Raw genomic sequence first — 19,955 nt, 5'->3', positions numbered from 1 at the left:
CAGAAAGCACCATTATGGCTTTAATGCCATTCCCCTCCCATGCAGCTGCATCCACAGGACCTGATGAGTAAACTGTGCCCCTCCAAGTCTCGCACTGAACGTGTCTAGGCTGCAGATCAGTGACTCAGGCTGTACTAAAGAAAGACAATGAGCAGTCGAGAACAGCACTGGGCCAGGCAGAGGCTGTAGGCGGGGAAACGAGTGAGGAGACTACTGACAACATCCCAAGATGGAATGACACTAGCACAGTGGCCCTGGCAGGGAAGTACTTAGACCTCATACAGGGAGTCTCAGCTCCTTCAGAGAACAGCCGCTGCTGAGGGGATCGTGCTCCTTCTACAGTCCAGCAGCCACCAAAAGAACAACAAGGCATTTGAGGCATCAGCAGTTCTGCCAGCCTGAGGATGTTGCTGTTTCACAGCTACTGGGAGCAATTCCTCCAGGGAACAGGACACCCAGGAGTGCCGAGGTGTCTGCCGGGCAGGGCAACAGTTGTTATGGAATCTGTTTACCCGGAAACCACCACGATGCCACATACCTACGAATACCTAGGGCACTTATGACTGATTCCTACATGCCCGCGACTCCTCTTTAACATTTAATATCACCGATGGCTCCGAACACTTTGTACTTTTTGCTCAGCTGACCGGGAAGCCTTTGGTCCTTTTCCCTCCTAGCTGGGCCCATGTTTGTCAGGTGGGTGCACTGAGGTCAGAAGTCAACATGGCCCAAAGTCCATCAGGCACGGGTGGTGAGAACCAGGACAGTTCTCCCAGGAATAGAAGGGTGAAAGCACCTGCAGACCTCTGCCCGTGTTTCAGCCCTTACTCCTGAAAGACTTGAGGGGTATTTTTAAAACTTTTTACAAAGCGACCATTGCTGCTGCTGCTACTGAGGCAATAGGGTGCCTGTTTCCCTTGAAAAGCCATCACTTCCTCTCCTATTTTGTGTGGTTCTTATCTGTCAACTGTGACTGGCTTTCACTACTTGAAGGGCATTAGACTGGAAGTCTGAGTTCTCACCCTGGCTCAGATACCATCTGTCCAGCCTTAGATACGTCTCTGAACCTCTCTCTGCGTCAGATTTTTTTTCTTTTCTTTTTCTTTTCTTTTTTTTTTTTTGAGACAGAGTTTTGCTCTTGTTGCCCAGGCTGGAGTGCAATGGCATGATCTCGGCTCACTGCAACCTCCGCCTCCGGGGTTCAAGCGATTCTCTTGCCTCAGCCTCCCGAGTAGCTGGGATTACAGGCACCTGCCACCACACCCGACTAATTTTTTGTATTTTTAGTAGAGATGGGGTTTCACCATGTTGGCCAGGCTGGGCTTGAACTCCTGACCTCAGGTGATCCACCTGCCTCAGCCTCCCAAAGTGCTGGGATTACAGGCTTGAGCCACTGTGCCCAGCCTCAGTGTCAGGTTTTAACATGAAGGAGGAGCTGAATCGTGGCCTGGGCTCTAAGTTGGAGGTCAGGCAAAACCTGTCTTTATGGGAGAATTGTCTGGGCCTCCCTGCCAGCCTGCCCCTTTTTGCCCTGTTGTCTCCACCGTGTAATTCTGGTGCCCTTAATGAGCTCTCTGGAGATTCTCTCCCATGCCTGGCCTATCTCTGAGACAAGTTCTAGTCTCTGATGTTGAGTCTAGACCACAGCAACAATTCTAAAATGTCCTTCTCCTCCACCAATGGGACTTTGGCTCCCCCCCAATAAACATGCTCTTTCCTCTTGGCAAAAGTAGTTTAAAAACCTGCTGGACTGGAAGTTCTTTGAGGGAATGGTCTACCTTTTTAATGAGTATCTATGAACTCAAAAAACCACCTAATGCTCCCTGATAAAGTTCAGAGTGTGCTTCTCATTGTCCAGAATGAGATGTATATCTCCTGCTATGGAACGCTGTCATAGAACTATCGAACACCATGCAGCAAATTCAAGGCTTTACGCTTGCAGGGCTTAGACAGGGGATTTGGGAGGTGTGCGAGGGTGGGCAGAGAGAAGGATAGATAGCATTTTCCACGTAGTTTTGGATAGTTTAGCTTAAGTGAAAGAGAAAGGCAAACAGACATTTTGGGGACTGAAATGCTGCCATTTTTTCCTTTCCCCCAATACTGAAATTCTCCCACCAAGACTACCCTTGCTTCCTATCACCTTGAACACAAGTTGAAAACCTAAACCTTTGCAGCATGTGCTTAAGCAGAAACTTACGCAATTCAAACAGAAGTCATGCAGCTGGGACGAGCTCAGATTACCTGATGACTACTCAACAAGCTGCCCTCAGCTCCGAGCAGGGGCTTCAAAGGGTTCCTGTGGTTTTGTTTATTAGGGGTGATAAATATTGTGCACACATTTCCCCAGTATCAGGGATCTTAGAACAGGATCAGTTTAAATCTTTGGAGAGAAAGGAGTGTGGATGCGTGCGTGTGTGTGTGTGCGTGTGTGTGCGTGTGTGCGTGCGCACATGTGTACACATGCCTGTGTGTGAGAGATAAAGAGAGGAAATGTGAGAAAATAATGAGGGATGAGGGGGCTAGAGGGTGAAGAGTGGAGAAATCCCAAACAATCTCTGTTAAAGACATAAATAATAGAATAAGAATTCTAAGCCAGAGTAGCGCTTGATATCTAAACAACACTGACTCCATAGGGGTGAGTGGCTTACCCAAACTCAACAAGGGGAGCAGGCTTTAGAAACATTTGGATGAAAGCTTCAAACAGAAATGAATCAGTTTGGGTAAACAGGCATGATAGCCTTGACTATAACACCTCCACTAACCTATCTTGACATAGTTGAGTAAGATACTAGTATAAGGCTGAACTATTTCAAACCACAATAATAAGGAATTGGTAAGAAGAATATTCCAGGGAATAACTAATTTGGATGCATCAGCTAATAGTATTTCCATACATCTGAGTGGCCTAACAATGGCCTGACCAATGAATCAAACATTTATTGACATTATCATGAAACTAGGCATTCCGATAGATTTAAATCAATGTGTACAAAGTCCTGTGAAATTGGACTCTATTTTGGAACTTCCTATTTACTCTCTACAAAACTCTATACGCCCAAAGTCAACACTAACATCCTTTCATGCTAGTACTAACTCACATTAAGTTATTAAAAAAAAAAATCAAGCTATTAGCAAGGACGGGGAAAACTGCAGTGAGTTTGTGTATCAGCCACAAGCTGTGTTGCACTGAAGTAACAAAAACTTTTTAAAATCTCAGAGGCTGAAAATGCCAACAGCTTATTTCTTGTTCACAATACATGCCTATTGAGGGCTGGTGGGTCTCTGCTTGTCATTGTCACGTGGGGGTGCAGGCTGAAGGAGCAGCTACCATTGTGAATGCTGCTGGCCGGCATCCAGGAGGCCTAGCAGGTCTCTCACAGGTAACTGAATGCTCCAGTCCAGAAGTCACACTGTCACTTCCCCTCACAGCTTATTGGTCAGGACCAGTCGCACGGATCTGCCCAACCTCATGGGCATTTTGAAATCTCTTCAACTTTTCGAAGCGGCTTCAAAGATACATCATATGTGAAGGCACTAACACCATGTCCTGGGTGCTTTGTGTCCTTAGGGGAATGGCTGATGTCTCTAGGCCACTTTCTGTGTCTCCTTCATCAGAGCCCAAGGACCATCAAAGGACTAACTGAAGTCCCTTCCTGTGGCTATCTCTGCCAGGCATGGGGACACTGCATCTCCCCAGCCTACTGGGGCCTCTCTGTGGGGAGGTGAGGAAGAGAACCCTGCCTTAGTGAGGTCTATCTGCCCATTAACCACAGCACTGTAGTACAGTGGGGGCTCAGCCGTCTTCAACTTTATACTCTGATCTTTTTGGTAACCTTTCCCTAGGACACCTTTTGTCTATTCTGCCACAGGTTGGGCGGGATCAACTAACTACAGGACAGCAGAATGGGGCTGACCGAGTAGCCTCAGTGGTGAGGAGTTTCAGGACCAGTCTTCAATAAAAATTAACAACAGCCAGGCTTAAAATATCAGCACTGCCACTGTGATAAACCATGTCGTGGAGAAGAGTGGGGACTCTCCAGCCAGACACGCTGTGCTCCCAATCCCAGCTCTACCGCCTTCCAGCCAAGCAAGCCTGGCCCAGCGCCCTGCCTTCTCTCTGCTCCATTTACCATCTGTGCGAGGGGGACAGTAGTGGAATTTATTTCTTACAGGCTTATAGTCAGAATGGAATGAGGAGAAAAGAGCTAGAACAATGCCTGGCAGTGCACAGTAAAGTCCCTAGTTCCTTTTCTTATCAGCATCCTCTTGGCCTTCCTCAGCCACACTCCTTTCAGACTCATTTGCTGCCACCATGGGCAAGACACATCCCTCACAATGATTTTGTGAGATAGGCATGCACCCTGCTTAAAGAATGAGAAGACTATGAATGACCCAGATTCCCATCTGTCTGCCCCAGGCCCATGCTCTTTCCCTGCAATGTTCCACCTCGCTTACCCTGATGTCAGGATGACAAGGGGGTCCACTTTAACACAAGGAGAATAACTCAGTGGAGGTGGATCCTCCACTTGTACTTAGAGCTCTTCAAGGATGCTGCTCTGCTCTCTCAGTTCAACAAAGATAAGTCAATATTTTCTCCATGAGAATCTATTCTGTATGCTTGACAGAGTGACAGGGTTGAGCCACCAACTCTTAGTCCTCAGTATGCATAGCCAGCCAGGATCAAGCCTCAGATGCTGGAGATGAATCAGGGAAGAAAGCGTCAGATGAAGGACAGTGAGATAATGCCTACACTCTGTCCCAGCCCAAAATTCAAATCTCATGGTAGTAATTTTAGTTGTGGCTTTGTAATGTAGTCTGCAATGCATAACATACTGACCCTGAAGATGCACTTATGCCCTAGTCTGAAAATTGCTACCTTTCTCCCTTGACTTTTATTTTGCCTCAAGGCCTTCTGAGGTACCACAAGCTCAGCTTTATCCTTGCCTGTGCTATTAATAGACCGGGCGAGTCCCCCTGGACTCTGTGATCAAAGTTTCCCATCTCTGACCTAGTAGCAATACTGTCCTTCCTTCCAACGAAGTGAGTCATCTAGAGCAGAGGTTGGCAAACTATAGCCTGTGGGACAAATTTGGCCCACTGCCTGCTTTTGTAAATAAAGCTTTATTGTAACACCCATTTGTTTACATATCATCTACGGCTGCTTTATGTTATGGTGGCAGGATTAAGTAGCTGTGGCAAAAAACATATGGCCTGCAAAGCCTAAAATATTTGCCATCTGGGACATTACAGAAAAAGTTTGCTGAGCCCTAGTCTAGTATTATAGCCAGGGAAGGTGTAGGGAGGAAAGAGCTCTTGCCAAAGAAGGGCATTGCTGCTGATTACTGATGGAATGATGGAATGGTAAACTCACTCACTGTTTACAGGCAGACTCTCAGACCAAAGGGTATGCACTTCATTTAACAAACATTTTCTTATGCCAGGTCCTAAGACATAACAACAAGCAAGATAAACTCCACCCTTTTGGAGATTGAAATTGTGTGTTAGGGTGAAGATGGGGGTGTAAGGGAAAGAGAAGGAATAGAGACATGTATAAAAGCAATGACAGCCCAAATAATAGCAGCATATTCAGACAGCAGAGAAACAAACGAATGATAAAGCTATAAAGATCAACACAGGCGGCATCTCAGGAATAATGCTGAGTGAAAGACAGCGCATGGAGGAACACACACAGTATGATCTGACTTATTAAAAATGCAAAACTAAATGATGTACTGTTTATGCATACTAACAGATGAGGTAAAATTATAAAGAAAAGGGAACAAATAACACAAAATTCCGGCTGGTTTTTCCTCTGAGGGTGGGGCTGGGGAGGGACACCCAGGGCGCCTGAAAGGCACCAAAGCCGGGTAGTGAGTACATGAACGTGCATGGTGTAGAATCCTTTATAGCTGACATATATCTTATTAGTATTTTTGTATCTACTCCCTGGTTAAATAAAACCAAACCATGTTGAACACAGAGTCAGTGTGATGAGCGCAATGATTCTGTGACTAGGACAGTGAAGAGTGCCACAGGCACACGGAGGAGGGGCCTCTGACTCTGATGTGAGGGGTCAGAACAAAATCCCTAGAAAAAGTGGCGCCAACCTCATCTGAGGACTTTACGAGCAAACTTCACCCTGAGAAAAAGTCACAGGAGAGTGTTCTGGCGAAAGTCCAGTGATGACACAGATTGCAAGGTTTTCAAGGAACTGATACCAGCTCAGCAAAACAGGCAGAGCAAATGAGGTGGGGGCAGGCAATGGGGCTGAGAGGGCCACCTGGGGCCCTACTATGTGCCTGACCAGCTACAGAAAGCCTTTATTCTAAAAGCAACAAGAGCCTTTGAGAGATTTATGGTATGGAGAAAAGTGGCATGATCAGAGCTGCCTTTTTACAAGATTCTTCCGGCTGCGGCAACACCAACTTCCTCTGGTATCCTAAAGTCCCTCGGGTTTCTGCTGGGTTGAGACCGGTGCCAGTTCCTGGATGTCCGCAGTAATGATGTACGCCCCTATTACTTGAGAAGAACCAAAACGGTGCCAGGTCAAAATTGCGTGAGGTGCTTCATTATCATAGCAGATGCTTATAGACTGCTATAAGCAGGAGAAAACATTTTTGTGTAAATCGACTTTTTGTACATTGAATTAAATATTCGTGCACCTGTAGGGCTGCAATTGTAAAGACATCTCACAGTGAATCTTTGCAAACCGGTTGCTCCTTCTCTAAATTAAAGAATCTCCTATCATACGTCCGCTTTATAAAAATAGGTTTTAATCTCAGACTCATGTTAAATAAGCATTTCTGTCTAAGAATGTTTCTTAATCCTTTAAAAGTATAGATAAGTAAAAATTATGAATGCTGTAAACACTTTATAAATACTTCTAAATCATATCAGTGGGAAAATCACTTAAAAAACACATTTTCCTGGTGGCAAGAATAAACATGGAGGTAGATAATGATACAAAGAAAATAAATCATGGAACAGAGCTGCCTTTTGGTTTCATCGTCACACTACCTAGTTTGAACTTGAAACTTAATTACCAAATAATTACCACATTCTTTTTGCTTCTTGTTATTTCTATTTTAAAAAATGTCAATAAAAACTTTTATTCATTAATGCTTACAGTAAGTTAAGCCAGCACCTCACAGATAGCATCCAAAGAACATAACGATTTTAAAAGTCCCCCAAATCATATGATCCAGCATTTCTACTTCTGGGTATAGTCTTTCAAGAACTGAAAGCAGGACTCTTTCAGTGTACAAAACACATTTGTATACACGTGTTCACAGGAGCATTATTCACAATAACGAGAATGTGGAAGCAACCTAAGTGTGAATGGGTAAACAAAATGTGGCCTATCCATACAACAGAATACGATTCCGCCTTAAAAAGAAAAAGGCTTCTCATATCTGCTGCAACATGGCTGAACACAGAGGACATTTGCTCAGTGGTATAAGCCAGTCACAGGAAAACAAATGCTGTATGAATCCATTTATATGAGGCACTAATGTAGTGAAATCCACAGAGACAGAAAAGAGAACAGGGATTGCCAAGGGCTGGGGAGAGGAGGGAGAATCGGAGTTTGTTGTTAAATAGGTGCACTTTCAGTTTGGAAAAATGCAAAGAGTTCTAGAGATGGATGGTGGTGATGGGTGCCCTACAGGGTGAATGAACTTCATGCCACTGAACCATACACTTAAAAATGGTGAAGACGGGCGCGGTGGCTCACGCCTGTAATCCCAGGTGAAGATGGGCACGGTGGCTCACGCCTGTAATCCCAGCACTTTGGGAGGCCAAGGTGGGTGGATCAGTTGAGGCCAGGAGTTTGAGACCAGCCTGGCCAACACAGCGAAACCCTGTCTCTACTAAAAATACAAAAAAAAAAAATTAGCCAGGTGTGGTGGCCCGCAGCTATAGTCCCAACTACTTGGGAGTCTGAGGCACGAGAAGTGCTTGAGCCTGGGAGGCAGTGATTGCAGTGTGCCGAGATGGTGCCACTGCACTCTAGCCTGGGCAACAGAGCAAAACTCTGTCTCAAAAAGCAAACAAAAGGTTAAGATGGTAAATTTTAATGGTATGTGTATTTTACCATGATCAAATAGAAAGTTGTAAAACACAGGTGCCTTAGCTGAACCACACAACTGACAAGTTTACTAAAAATTAGCTTTGTCCCCTACTGTTGGAGCTAATTGTCTGAGTTCCCTTACAAGTCTGGGCTCCTTGGGGAAGTCCTCTGAAGTCACAGCTTGTGCTCAGTGCCAGCCACGCCTGACCAGGGCTGCCCACAAACACATGTGCCTGCAACTGGCCCATATGAAAAACAAAAACTCCCTGTCCTCAAAACAAACAACATTCCTCAGAGAGCACTCTGTTGCCGGGACAGAGAGACGTATTAGAGCTAGAATGCTGCAAAGGGAAATTTGGTCATCTCATTTTTTTTCACAGTTCTTTTCCATAAAGAACATCCACAGAATAGCCTATTAGGCTGCCAAGATACTGCAACAAATGCTCCAGCCCCACATTTGAGCAGGACGCTGCCAGATGCGACACATCTCACTCTAAATGATGCGGCTCTCAAATTCCCCATTCACGCCCATTCCTGTGGTCACTGATGAGGGGACTTTAATCGGCTTGAAGAACTCACACCTTTCCACACCCCTCCCGGGTGTCTCATTACCTGGCAAGGTGGATTTATTAATGATCTGGGTTGACACTGGCAGGGAACATCACAGGGAAGCCAGTGTGCCCTGACAGCGCACAGTTAGGGGTTTAGAAACCCAAGGCAGGGGAGGTAAGAAGGGGAGGCAGAAAAGGCTGCTGAGGGTGGCGGTGGCCCAAGCCGGAGGGCAGACAAGCCTCAGGCTGGAGAGCACAGGAGAAGGGAGAGCGCGCTTGCTCCACGTACGCCACATGCACCACCAGCCCCGGGGTCCTGGATGTGGCACCAGGAGTTGGTGCTTCTCTTTCCTCCTCAAGAAGTTGGCTTCTCTGGAAAGTGGGGGAGGGTCTGAATAAAGCAGCCACCAGGAGGCTCTGGGTTCTGAGGCGGCCTTGTTCTTCCAGACACAGAGGAGGCTGGCACTGCCAGGCTTGGAGGCTGCTTGCTCCTTAGTAGCCATGCCAAGCGTGGCCGGGGACAGCCCGAGAGCTCAGAACGGCCTTCCAGGGCCAACCCTCTTGCTCTACAGATGAAAAGAGTGAACCCGGGACTGCTGGGGACCTGCCCCAGGGTCACCCAGTGTGGGAGGGGTGGAGGCGGCAATAGGACTGGGTCTCCCACCCAGGGCACCACTGGAAGGACATCTGGAGAGCCTGCATACTCTAATGCTGACACACGGACTTGACGGCAACATGGGGAACAAGGACCTGCTTCCACAGGGCCGGCACCCCAGGGTGGGGCAGGCACCCCAGGGCAGGGCAGGCACCCCAGGGTACAGCAGGCCTTTCTCTGGTTCATCACTCAGACCACCACTCCAGCCTTTGAAATCAACAACAACCACACACAACTCTTCTCTTCCAACCTCACTCAGATTTTTACCTTTGTTTCTCAGAAAAACCCTACTAACCTTTAAAAAATACACACATTTAGAAGAGACAGCTTTTTGAGGAGTGAGGAGGTAAACAGCAGCGCACCTAGCCATATGGATTATCTGCCCTTCATAGCTGTGAGTCCCTTTCCCGAAGAAATAAAGTGACTCGCTCCTAACAAACTAAGTGGAGAAAGGGAAAAACAGTAACTGCAGAGGAGAAGCCTGGCAGACCCCGTTTCAACTGAGGAAGGTTAGCGTGATCAGTGACGGCTCACGCTGGCATCAGAGCTCCTGCCTCGATATGACGCCATGAGCAGGGTGGTGCTCTTCCCCCCAGTCTGATCAAGAGAAAGTATCAGACAGACTCATACTGAGGGGCATTCTGTAAAATACCGACCCTTTACAACACTGTCCTCATCGCAGTGTTAAGGTCACAAAAGACAAACCCAAGGAGCTGTCACAGATCAGAGGCAACTGTGGAGACACAGCTACATTTAATAGAGTGTTCTGGAACAGAAAAAGGACAGTAGAGAAAACAGTGGTGAGATTCAAGGAAAGTCCGTCATTTAATTAGTCCCACGACAACGTCCATTTCTCAGCTCTGGGGACTGTAGCGTGGTTATGTGAGTTCACGTTAGCGGAAGGTGGGTGAGTGAAGGGCTTATAGAAAATCTCTGTGCTGCCTTTGCCGTTTCTCTGTAAGTCTAACATTATTTTAACTGTACTGCCTTTGCCACTCCTCTATAAGTCCAAAATTACTTTAAAATGTTTTTAAAATATGGTGAACAAGTAAGTATATTTATATTTCATTCAAAGAGTTGACGAAACCCAAGAGTCGTGGGCTTCTCTGATCAAGTTCTCTGAGGGTGGAGTGGCAGGAAAGGAGAAGGCAGGCCACAGCGAGGATGTTCTGGCAGCCCACGACAGTCTGTGCCACAGCATCTCCTTTGGGTGGAATTTGTGCTGTTCTTGCTGCCTGAAAGAGAAGCCCAACAAGGCACCTCTGGCAAATGCAATTTTTCCCACCAGTTATCCTAAAGTCAAATTAAAACCAGATGCAGGCTACAACCAAGCACTCAAATCACTGGTACAGCCCTTGACTTTGTAAAATCAAAACAGCTCACTGGCCTAGACGTAGGGAGAGGGCAAGCCTGCCACAGAAACACAGAAGGGGGTTCCTTCAATAAAGAATGAAGGAGACTCATCCAACAAATGTATCCAGTGCTTTGGAACGTGAGAATCAGTAGGTCAGGTGAAAGCGCTGGTGTCACAGGGCTCACATACATCCTCATGGGAGAGGGCAGAAATGCAATAAAATGCAATAAACAGAAACAAAATGCAATAAACAAAAACATCAGAGTGGAAAGTGTATGCAGATCACAATGCCACCATCAAACAAAAACAAAAAAGAAAATGACAAGTCTTGGCGAGGATGTGGAGAAACTGAAACCCTTGTGGCCTGTTGGTGGGAATGTAAGATGGAACAGCCGGCCACTGTGGAAAACTGTGACACTTCCTCGAAAATACAAAAATACAATTACCATATGACCCAGCCATCCCACTTCTGGATATATGCCTAAAACAAATGAAAGAAGAGACTCAGAAAGATATTTGTACAACCAAGTTCATAGCAGCGTTATTCACAACAGCTAAAACATGGAAGCAACTCAAGTCTCCATCAACTGATGAATGGATAAGCAAAATGTGATCCATCCATAGAGATATATGGATACAATGGAACATGATGCAGCCTTGAGAAGGAAGAAAATCTTGTCACGTGCTGCAGTGTGATGAACCTTGAAGACGTGATGCTAACTGAAGTAAATCAGTCACAATAGGGCAAATACCATCTGATGCTACTTATGAGGTACCTAGCATTGTCAAATTCATAGAGACAGAAAGCAGAATGGGGGTTCCCAGGGGCTGTGGGGAGGGGGAATGGGGAGTTAGTATTTTTTGCAGACCAGAGTTTCAGTTCTGCAAATGAAAAAGTTCTGCGGTGGCTGCGGGCGTGGTGGCTCACTCCTGTAATCCTAGCACTTTGAGAGGCTGCGGCGGGCAGATCACTTGAGGTCAGGAGTTCGAGACCAGCCTGGCCAACGTGGTGAAACTCCATCTCTACGAAAAATATAAAAATTAGCGGGGTGTGGTGGAGCATGCCTGTGATCCCAGCTACTCAGGAGTCTGAGGCAGGAGAATCACTGCAACCCGGGAGGTGGAGGTTGCAGTGAGCCGAGACCACCCCACTGCACTCTAGCCTGGGCAACAAAAGCAAAACTCTGTCTCAAAACAAAAAAAAAAAAGCAACAACAACAAAGTTCTGGGGCTGAATGGCATGATGGAAGCACGATGTGAATACGCTTAACATTACTGAAATGTACACCTAAAAATGGTTAAGATGGTAAATGTTATGGGATATGTTTTCTATCACAATTGAAATTGAAGTCTCTGCAGACAATTAGAGTAGGAGACTGTGACCAGAGAAACAAGCTGGTGAGCGCCGAGGAGGCAGTCAGGGAAGGCCTCTCTCAGCAGGGAGGTGGGGCGAGGAACAGAGTCAATGTCTCCACAGAGTGCTTGGCATCCTTTCTGTCTACTGCTCTCTTACTGCCCTGCCTCACCACCTTTGCAGGCTCCCTAGAGTCACCCGTCCTCCCACTCCATGAAGCTCTTAACTCCTCAGGGTGGTGGAGTCACTCATGGATATGACCTAGAGCCTGTGCAGGAGAAAGTACAGGGATGAAGTTATCCTTCCTGACGTAGCGAAGGATCAGAATCACCCCTGCAAAGCAGGTGTAAGGGGAAAGGGAGCTGGTACGTGCATTTCAGCCTGCTGCCAGCTGCTTGGAATCCACTGTACAGCACCACACCTGTTAGTGCAGAATGGCCTTGCTGGAACCAGTTTCAAAGATTCGCTCTCATTGTTGCCTTTTGGCTAACTTCGCGAAGCTGATGTGCCCATCCTCCAAAAATAATACTCAGCCAGTCAAAGGATGGGCTGAAATACAAAAGTGACATCATCACTTTGCATTTCAAAAAAAAGGCCTGGTTTGGGATGAAATGAACAGAGTTCTCCTGGCACGGCATCACTGGGCCAGTTGCCACCATCCATCCGTGGGCTCATCTGGAACAGCAACCAGCAGTGAGCCACAGTCAGGAAAAGGAATGAGGCTTTCTCCCTAACCTCCGGGCCTATGTTAAACTTCACATCCAAGGACACCGGGGAGGAAAAGGTACTGAAGAAAGAAAGTAGGACTGCCTGGAAATTTTACAAACACTCAGCCATCTCAGGTAATTGGCCTCAATCACAGAATACTGCTCAATCAGATTTTAAAAGATGCCCCTCTGTCAGAATGCAGAGAGATCTAAGTAGATCCTGCATCCCTCTTCTCTGCCCCACTCCCTCTCTCCTCCCTCCCCAAAGTCCAATTAAGTCCAAGTGCCAACCTAACATGAGAAGGCTAAGAATTCTGTTCACATCTACCATGACCTTAGTCCACAGGATCTCTCATGAGAAGAAAGCCACACAGCTGGAGTGAACTCTAGTGCTCCCAGGGGCCTAGAGTTCTGGGGTACACTTAGGGTTCACTTGCAGGTTTAAATGTTATCTAAGAATAACCTAATGCAGAGATGTACACACTGGGGCCACTTTGGTTCTGTTTCACTATCCATCAGTTCCATGCACCAAAAGCTGGCTGCCACTCAGCAGCTCTGAGCCTGGTATGTATCAGTGGACCCCGACTGGGGTTATAGAGTGTACTAAACATCATCACTAAACATTTATATTCTAAACATCAGTCTCAGGCCCTACAGGCTTAAATAATATGCTGCCTCTCTGCCAAACCACTGGCTTCCAATGTGGAAGCTGGAGTTCTGCCTAGGAGCCCCACCCAGAGGTCTGAGGGAACCAGGACACTTACTGTTTATGTTGGTGCCTCTTTTTCCGCGAATTTGGTCAACTGCCTGAATGGAATGAAGAGAAATCATACCCTGACTCATTAGAGTGATGAAAAATTTCTGAAACTTACCAAAATGCCCCTGATGAGAGGAAACAAGATCAGCCCTGTCCCTACTCTCACGGAGCTACAATGAAAATAACAGCAATGACTCAGGGGAATCAACCAGTAATAATAAGGAAAAGGAAGAGACAGACTCTAGGTTATCATTCATTCTTCACCATTCCCCTTGTGGGCTCATGGAAATGTGATTTGCACACAAATGTCCTCACCAACTCATGGAGACTTTATTCTGATTGATATCAATTCATTAATCAATACCTGTAGGATGTCGTTGAGCAACAGGTTTTGAATCCCACTAACTGTTCCGGCATCCACACCAAATCCATCTGGGTCATGAGGCTTTGTGAGAAATCTCAGCAAATTCCCTCTACTACTCAAAAACACTTATGATATATCTCTAATATGTGGGGATTGGACTAAAAAGTCTAGCCCTCCCAGCTTTAACAATTTAGAATCACATATGTATATCTATTCTGCAATACTTCTGCACAGATTCTCATCATGTTCCATGAATTCATTCATTCATCAGACTAGTATTTAGATACCCATTCTGTGCCAGGTGCAAATCCAAGCACTGGAGATGGAGTAGAGAGCAAGAACAATAAAGACCCTGCTTTCAACGTGTTTCCTCTAGAGTGGATGAGTGGTATGCGGAGATACAAATACACAAATAAATGAAGGCATTTTAAGGTAGGGCAGATGCTTTAAAAAAGGCTGGGTGAGTCTAAAGAAATTGTTTGGGTACTGATTAGACCAGCTACCCTGAGAAAGTTTCACAGGCGTCAACTGAACAGAGATCATAGTGACAAGACCTGGCCAGACCTGCAGAGGTCTGGAGGGGACCATTTCAGGCAGAGGGAAAGGTGAGTACAAAGGAACTAAGAAGCAAGCTGGAGCTGAAAGATCCATCTGGCTGGACACAGTGTAAGATCAAAGGGCCAAACCACGCAGGATAGCATGGGCTGCAGTGAGAAGTTTGGAAGGCACGATGGAAGCTGTTAGAGGGTGTGGCAAAGACCACTAGTCATCCCCCAAGACCATTCTCCCCTTCCTCCTACAGGCTCATAGCTGTACAAAACAAGATCAAGTTCTCCAGCCACCCTTGCAATTGGGTGTGGATAGGTTGCTGAGATCTGGCCAATGGGATGTGAAAAGTGGTACCCATGACTTCTGAGCAGTGACCTGAAGGGGAAGAAGTGTTCCTTCTTCCTCTTTTCCACTGCTCTGCTGGCTGGATCAGGACAGCAGAAGGGGCCTGGGATTCTCAGTGTCATGGGACTGCCACAGCAGCCCAGGACTGACTATATTGATGATAGAAATAAACCTTGTTTAAATCCCTGTTGTTCTGGTTTTAAGTGCTTTCAGAAATGAAGCTATTGCTAACTATATAGACAGATCGATGCAGGACAGTAGAAGCTCTGATTCAGGCTGTATGAATATCACCCTAGTTGTAAGTGAAGAATGAGCTGTAGAGGTCTGAGCAGGAAGCAGGAAGATCAGTTAGAAAGCCATTGTGCTTAGTTTTCCAGGCATGAAATGAAAAGGCTTTGCCTCAGGGGGTGGCAGTGGAGATAGAGGGAAATTGAGGGACTCAGAATGTAATTTGGAGGAAGAACTGAGAGGATTTGCTGATCAAGGGAGAGAGAGAGAAGAAAGGGTGACTCTTACCCATTTTTGGCTTGAGCGACTGCATGGATAATGGTTCTAGGGAGGGATGGCTCTGAGGATGTGGGAGGAAGGAGGGTTCTGTTTTGGCCACACAATCTGAAATGCCTACTGGACATCCAAGTGGAACATCCACAAGGCAGTAGGGTATACGATTTTGGAACTCAGCAGGGAGGTCAAAGTTGGTGATATACACCTGGGAGTCTCTGGCCTATGGAGAGGTGAATTAGTGCCATGTTTCTAGCAGAGCAGACACGCAGAGAGTGTAGATGGAGAAATGTTAGGAGCCCCAGATCCAACCTTTGGAGGGAGGGCAAAGGAAGGGAAAAGCCAAGTGAGTGTGGTGTCATGAAAGCAAAGAAGAGGGTGTGGTCAAGCTGGGTCAGACACTGCTGAGAAGTCGAGTTCAGATAAGCAAAAGAGAAAATGACTAAGCCTGTGGCAGCCTGGAGGCTGTGGGTTATCTTATCAAGGGAATTCCACCCGAGCAGCAGGGATGACGAAAGCCTGAGTGGACTGAGGCAAGCACGGGAAGCAAGGCCCCAGAGACAATGCTTGGGGCTCATGTTTGGAGAAGTTTTGCTGTGAAAGGGAGAAATGATGCTACTGTCTCTAATTCTACTTGCTGCCTGAACTGGGCCTGTCCAATATAATAGCCACGAGCCATATGTGGTAACTTATGTGAATTAAAATGGTTTTAAATGACAAATTCTTCCTTCCTTCCTTCCTCCCTCCCTCCCTCCCCCTCTCTCTTTCTTTCTTTCTCTCTCTCTCTCTCTCTCTCTCTCTCTTTCTTTCTTTCTTTCTCTTTCCCTCTGTGGCCCAGGCTGCAATCTACTCAGCTCGCTGCTGCCCGCGCAGCGGACTGCCTGGGACTGCCGGCGCGCGCCACCGCTGCCTGCTTTTTCTCCTTTGGCTGCAGGCGTGCGTTTGCCATGTTGGCCACGCTGGTCGCCAGCTCCTGACGCTGAGTGCTCTGCCCGCCTAGGCCTCCCGAGGTGCTGGGACTGCAGACGGAGTCTCGCTCACCCGGTGCTCGGTGTTGCCCGGGCTGGAGTGCGGTGGCGTGGTCTGGGCTCGCGGCAGCCTCCGCCTCCCAGCCGCCTGCCTTGGCCTCCCAGGGTGCTGGGATTGCAGCCCCTGCCCGGACGCCGCCCCGTCTGGGAGGTGGGGAGTGTCTCTGCCCGGCCACCCATCGTCTGGGAAGTGAGTAGCGCCTCAGCCCGGCCGCCACGTCTGGGAAGTGAGTAGCGCCTCGGCCCGGCCGCCACGTCTGGGAAGTGAGGAGCGCCTCTGCCCAGCCGCCCCGTCTGGGAAGTGAGGAGCCCCTCTGCCCGGCCGCCCCGTGTCTGGGAAGAAGTGAGGAGCGCCTCTGCCCGGCCGCTCCGTCTGGGAGGTCTACCACGGAGGCCAGAAGCAATGTGGGGGCTGGACGTGGTGGCTCACGCCTGTGGTCCCGGCACTCTGGGGGGCGAGGCGGGTTGATCACTTCGGGCTAGGAGTTCGAGACCAGTCTGGCCAACTTGGCGAAACATGAAAAATACAACAGACAAACCAACCAACCAACTCAGTGACAACAAAACAGGTCTACCCTGGAGTCATACTCTAATTTTTTCTATTTTCCTCCCTTTCTGATCCTTTATCCCACTTTCTTTTTCTTCCTCTTCCTTCTCCCTCTTCTTTGTCAAATAGAGGATTGAGTTATTATCACTGATCCATATAAAGTCCCTCTCTCATTTATTTTAACTCCCACCCCCCATTTCTATTCCCTGACTTCCCATGTGTAACCTTCCTGATATGTTTGATACGCATCTTTTTGTTTGTATGTATTTTTAGAAAATGTTTATTGTTTTTGTGTGCAAAAAAAATTTAAAAAAAAATGACAAATTCAGTCCCTTAGTCACTCCTGCCACATCTCAAGCACTCAATGGCACACATGCCTAGTGCTGGACTATTGGGCAGTGCAGGTAGAGACCATTTCCCTTGATGCTGCAGGCTCTCTTGGGCAGCTCTGACCTAAACCCTCCTCTAAGTTCCTCTTTGAAACTGTTGATTATGCTTGGTTTGCCTTGTAGGATGATGTGAGCGAGACAACGGCAGAGGAAAAGCATGTTTCCCACTTGATTTTCCTTTTATAACTTAGACATGCGACAACCGTTGCTCCACGCCTTTGTCCAAATTCTTCGGGTTCATGTTTACAAACTGTTTATAATAACTTTCAACGTTTGAAGAGGGCAGCGGTCTGCATAGCTTCTCAGGAGATCATTATTCTCAGGTTTTCAATCGTTCCTTCATTGGAGTTACCTCCTCATCCCTCTGAAAAGAGGATAGGAACGAGGCAATGCCTCTCAGGCCCTGGAGATGGTGTGGCTTCTCCTTGTGCCCTTCCCTCCTCTCCCTGCACAGGCACCACGAACGGAAAAGCCAACTGTGCAAACATTCGCTTCTACTGTCACAAGGTGAAGAGGAAAAATGCCAAAAAGGAGAGCTTGGAAACACAGCAGAAGAGCAATGACCCCCTGCAGAGAACATGAAATGAGATCCGGCAGTGACCCCACTAAAGAAACGGAAAATAAGATCCAACCCAGAACTGGTCAGAGAACACCACTGTGCTTTAGGGTAACAATTACAAAGGAAAAGAGGGATCGGGCACTGTAATATCCCAGGACTGCAGCTTGCACTCCCTGGGTGGTACATTCTGTAATTCGATTAAATCCTTGCAAAGAACAAGATCCACGTATCACAGAGTCATCAGATCCTCCCCTCAACAACTCCAGGCACCCATGAAAGTTCTCACAATAATTTCTGTATGTGGTTGGTGGGCTGTAGACTCACAGGACTCAAGAAGCCCAGGTGAAACACAAGAAAACTGAACGAAGATTCCAAAGACCATCTTTTCAGTGGCAAAACTGTCAAGAACAGGAATGACTGTGGTAAATTTCATTTATGGGAAATAGACATTTGAATGATTAGTTCTCCATTTAACTTTTTCCAGGGGTGCCTACTGCATCAAAGAGGAAATTCTCAGGTTGAATTTGTGAAACTGCACAAACTATGACTGCTTCATGGCAGCCCCTGGAATCAGAAGGGTGTGACCCCCAGAGTGATCTCCCCCAAACACAAAGCAAAGCACATCACTTTGTCCCTCAAAAAGCTGGCAGTGGCTCTTCAGGGCCCACAGGGTAAAGACCAGACCCCTTAAGTCTCCACGTCACTCTGAGGCCTGCCCTGCTCTGATCTACCTTTGCACAGCCCCCACATGATAATCCTGTGTCCTCTGTGGAGAGTCACATCCTGTCTGGCCAGGCTCCCTGGTGACAGGGGCTAAGACTCGGGGAAGGGACTTCATCCTCAGATGCTGGAGAAAGCAGCCAGAGAGTCACAGAGGCAGCCAGACCATGGAGTCATGGGCAGGGGGCAGGTCTAAACCACACCATCAACCCAGTGATGAAAAGCAGGCACCAAGGCGGGCAGGTATGAGGCAGGGAGGACGGGTCACCAAGGTGGGGCTGGGCTCCAGGATGCTGGCTCCAGATGTGGGCGGGAAGATCGTCGCCATCTCTGGGTGTGTTCTTGGCAGTCTACAGAAGTTTTAAAATCGTATGCTCCCATGTCAGTGAAAATCTTAGTCTTATATTAATACGAGGGTATTCTCAATCATCTGGATGGGACGCCTGTAGCCCAGTGTGAACCTATAATAAGATTTTGGAGCCCATATTTTCATCTGGATTTATACTCACCAAAGGCCACATGTCACCATGATCGGCTGCACAAATGCAGGTCTAACAGGTATGAATAAAGTAGTAGGAGAATCAAGATCTCACATGTGTACGGCAAACCCTACTGAGCCTGAGCGTCAGGCAGGGGACCACAAGGACTGTGCCCATCCATCTGGCAAAGATCAGCTTCATTAGCAAGAAGAGTAACAGGAAACAGGCAATAACAAATGCTTCCAGTCTCAATGACAGCCATAAATGGACTAAATGCATATTTAATTATTACTTTAAAGTAATGCCACAAATCTAACTTTTTATCTTCAGGAGAAAGATAGAGTAGCGCAGCCATCAAGTGACACCCCATTACAGCGAATGACTGAGGCTTGCTCATGGAGCAGGCCAGGGGTGAAATACATAAAGCTTGAGTATTCCATGCCAGCCAAGCCTTAAAATCACTGCCATCTCAGACGGCAAAATTATGCAAAAAGGCAACATGTACACTGGAATTACCCAAGTCAAAATGCCAAAATAGATTAAATATTAATCTGAATCTAAAGCTATATCTTTCTGCTATTCAACCCAACATGAGTCAGTGGGTAATTCTGTTTCAGGAAAAGACTGTTGTCCATCACACGGAACTCCTGGATTGAAATTATATTACACAGGTTTTGAAACTGTCTGTTGTTAATATTTTGGTTTTATAGTTATTTGGCAGTTACGAGAACTCATACAAATTCCTTACAAGATGATTGCACACATTTAAATAATACTATACTAACATATTTCACGTCAAAAAAAGATGGGGCTGTTGGGAACAACACACCAGTATAAACAGGGCACTAGAGCCAGGCGGAGTTGGGACCGGGGAAGTTCTGTTTGTTCCACCTCTTAGTGATACGGAAGGGAAGTGCTAGGAAGGGAAGAGCTGGGTAGAGGAGGGCATGGTCCCTGGCTAGGGCTTCACCCCCACAGACCTAGGTGAGGACAGGCATTTCCTGCCCAAGACCACCCTGGCCTGCCAC

General features: G+C 47.1%; 1 protein-coding gene across 12 annotated transcripts in view; it reads right to left on the bottom strand.

Moving 5' to 3' along the window:
- SLC22A23 (solute carrier family 22 member 23) overlaps window positions 1-19,955 on the bottom strand; it is a 188,897-nt gene that overhangs the window by 108,589 nt on the left and 60,353 nt on the right. Inside the window, exon 4 of one of the 12 annotated variants that reach the window (XM_055264622.2) lies at window positions 6,223-6,519. The exons of 10 other annotated variants lie outside the window; for them this stretch is intronic. In XM_055264622.2, coding sequence (XP_055120597.1) covers window positions 6,440-6,519 — 80 coding nt within the window. In that variant the 3' untranslated portion in view covers window positions 6,223-6,439. Of the gene's footprint in view, window positions 1-6,222; window positions 6,520-19,955 lie in introns of those variants that run through there. One more of the 12 variants, XM_055264624.2, reaches the window with a different exon arrangement.

The sequence above is a fragment of the Symphalangus syndactylus genome, chromosome 23 (assembly GCF_028878055.3).
Source record: "Symphalangus syndactylus isolate Jambi chromosome 23, NHGRI_mSymSyn1-v2.1_pri, whole genome shotgun sequence".
Classification (NCBI taxonomy): domain Eukaryota; kingdom Metazoa; phylum Chordata; class Mammalia; order Primates; family Hylobatidae; genus Symphalangus; species Symphalangus syndactylus.
Note: the sequence above shows the minus strand (reverse complement) of the source record. Positions and strands in the feature narration are given on the sequence as shown.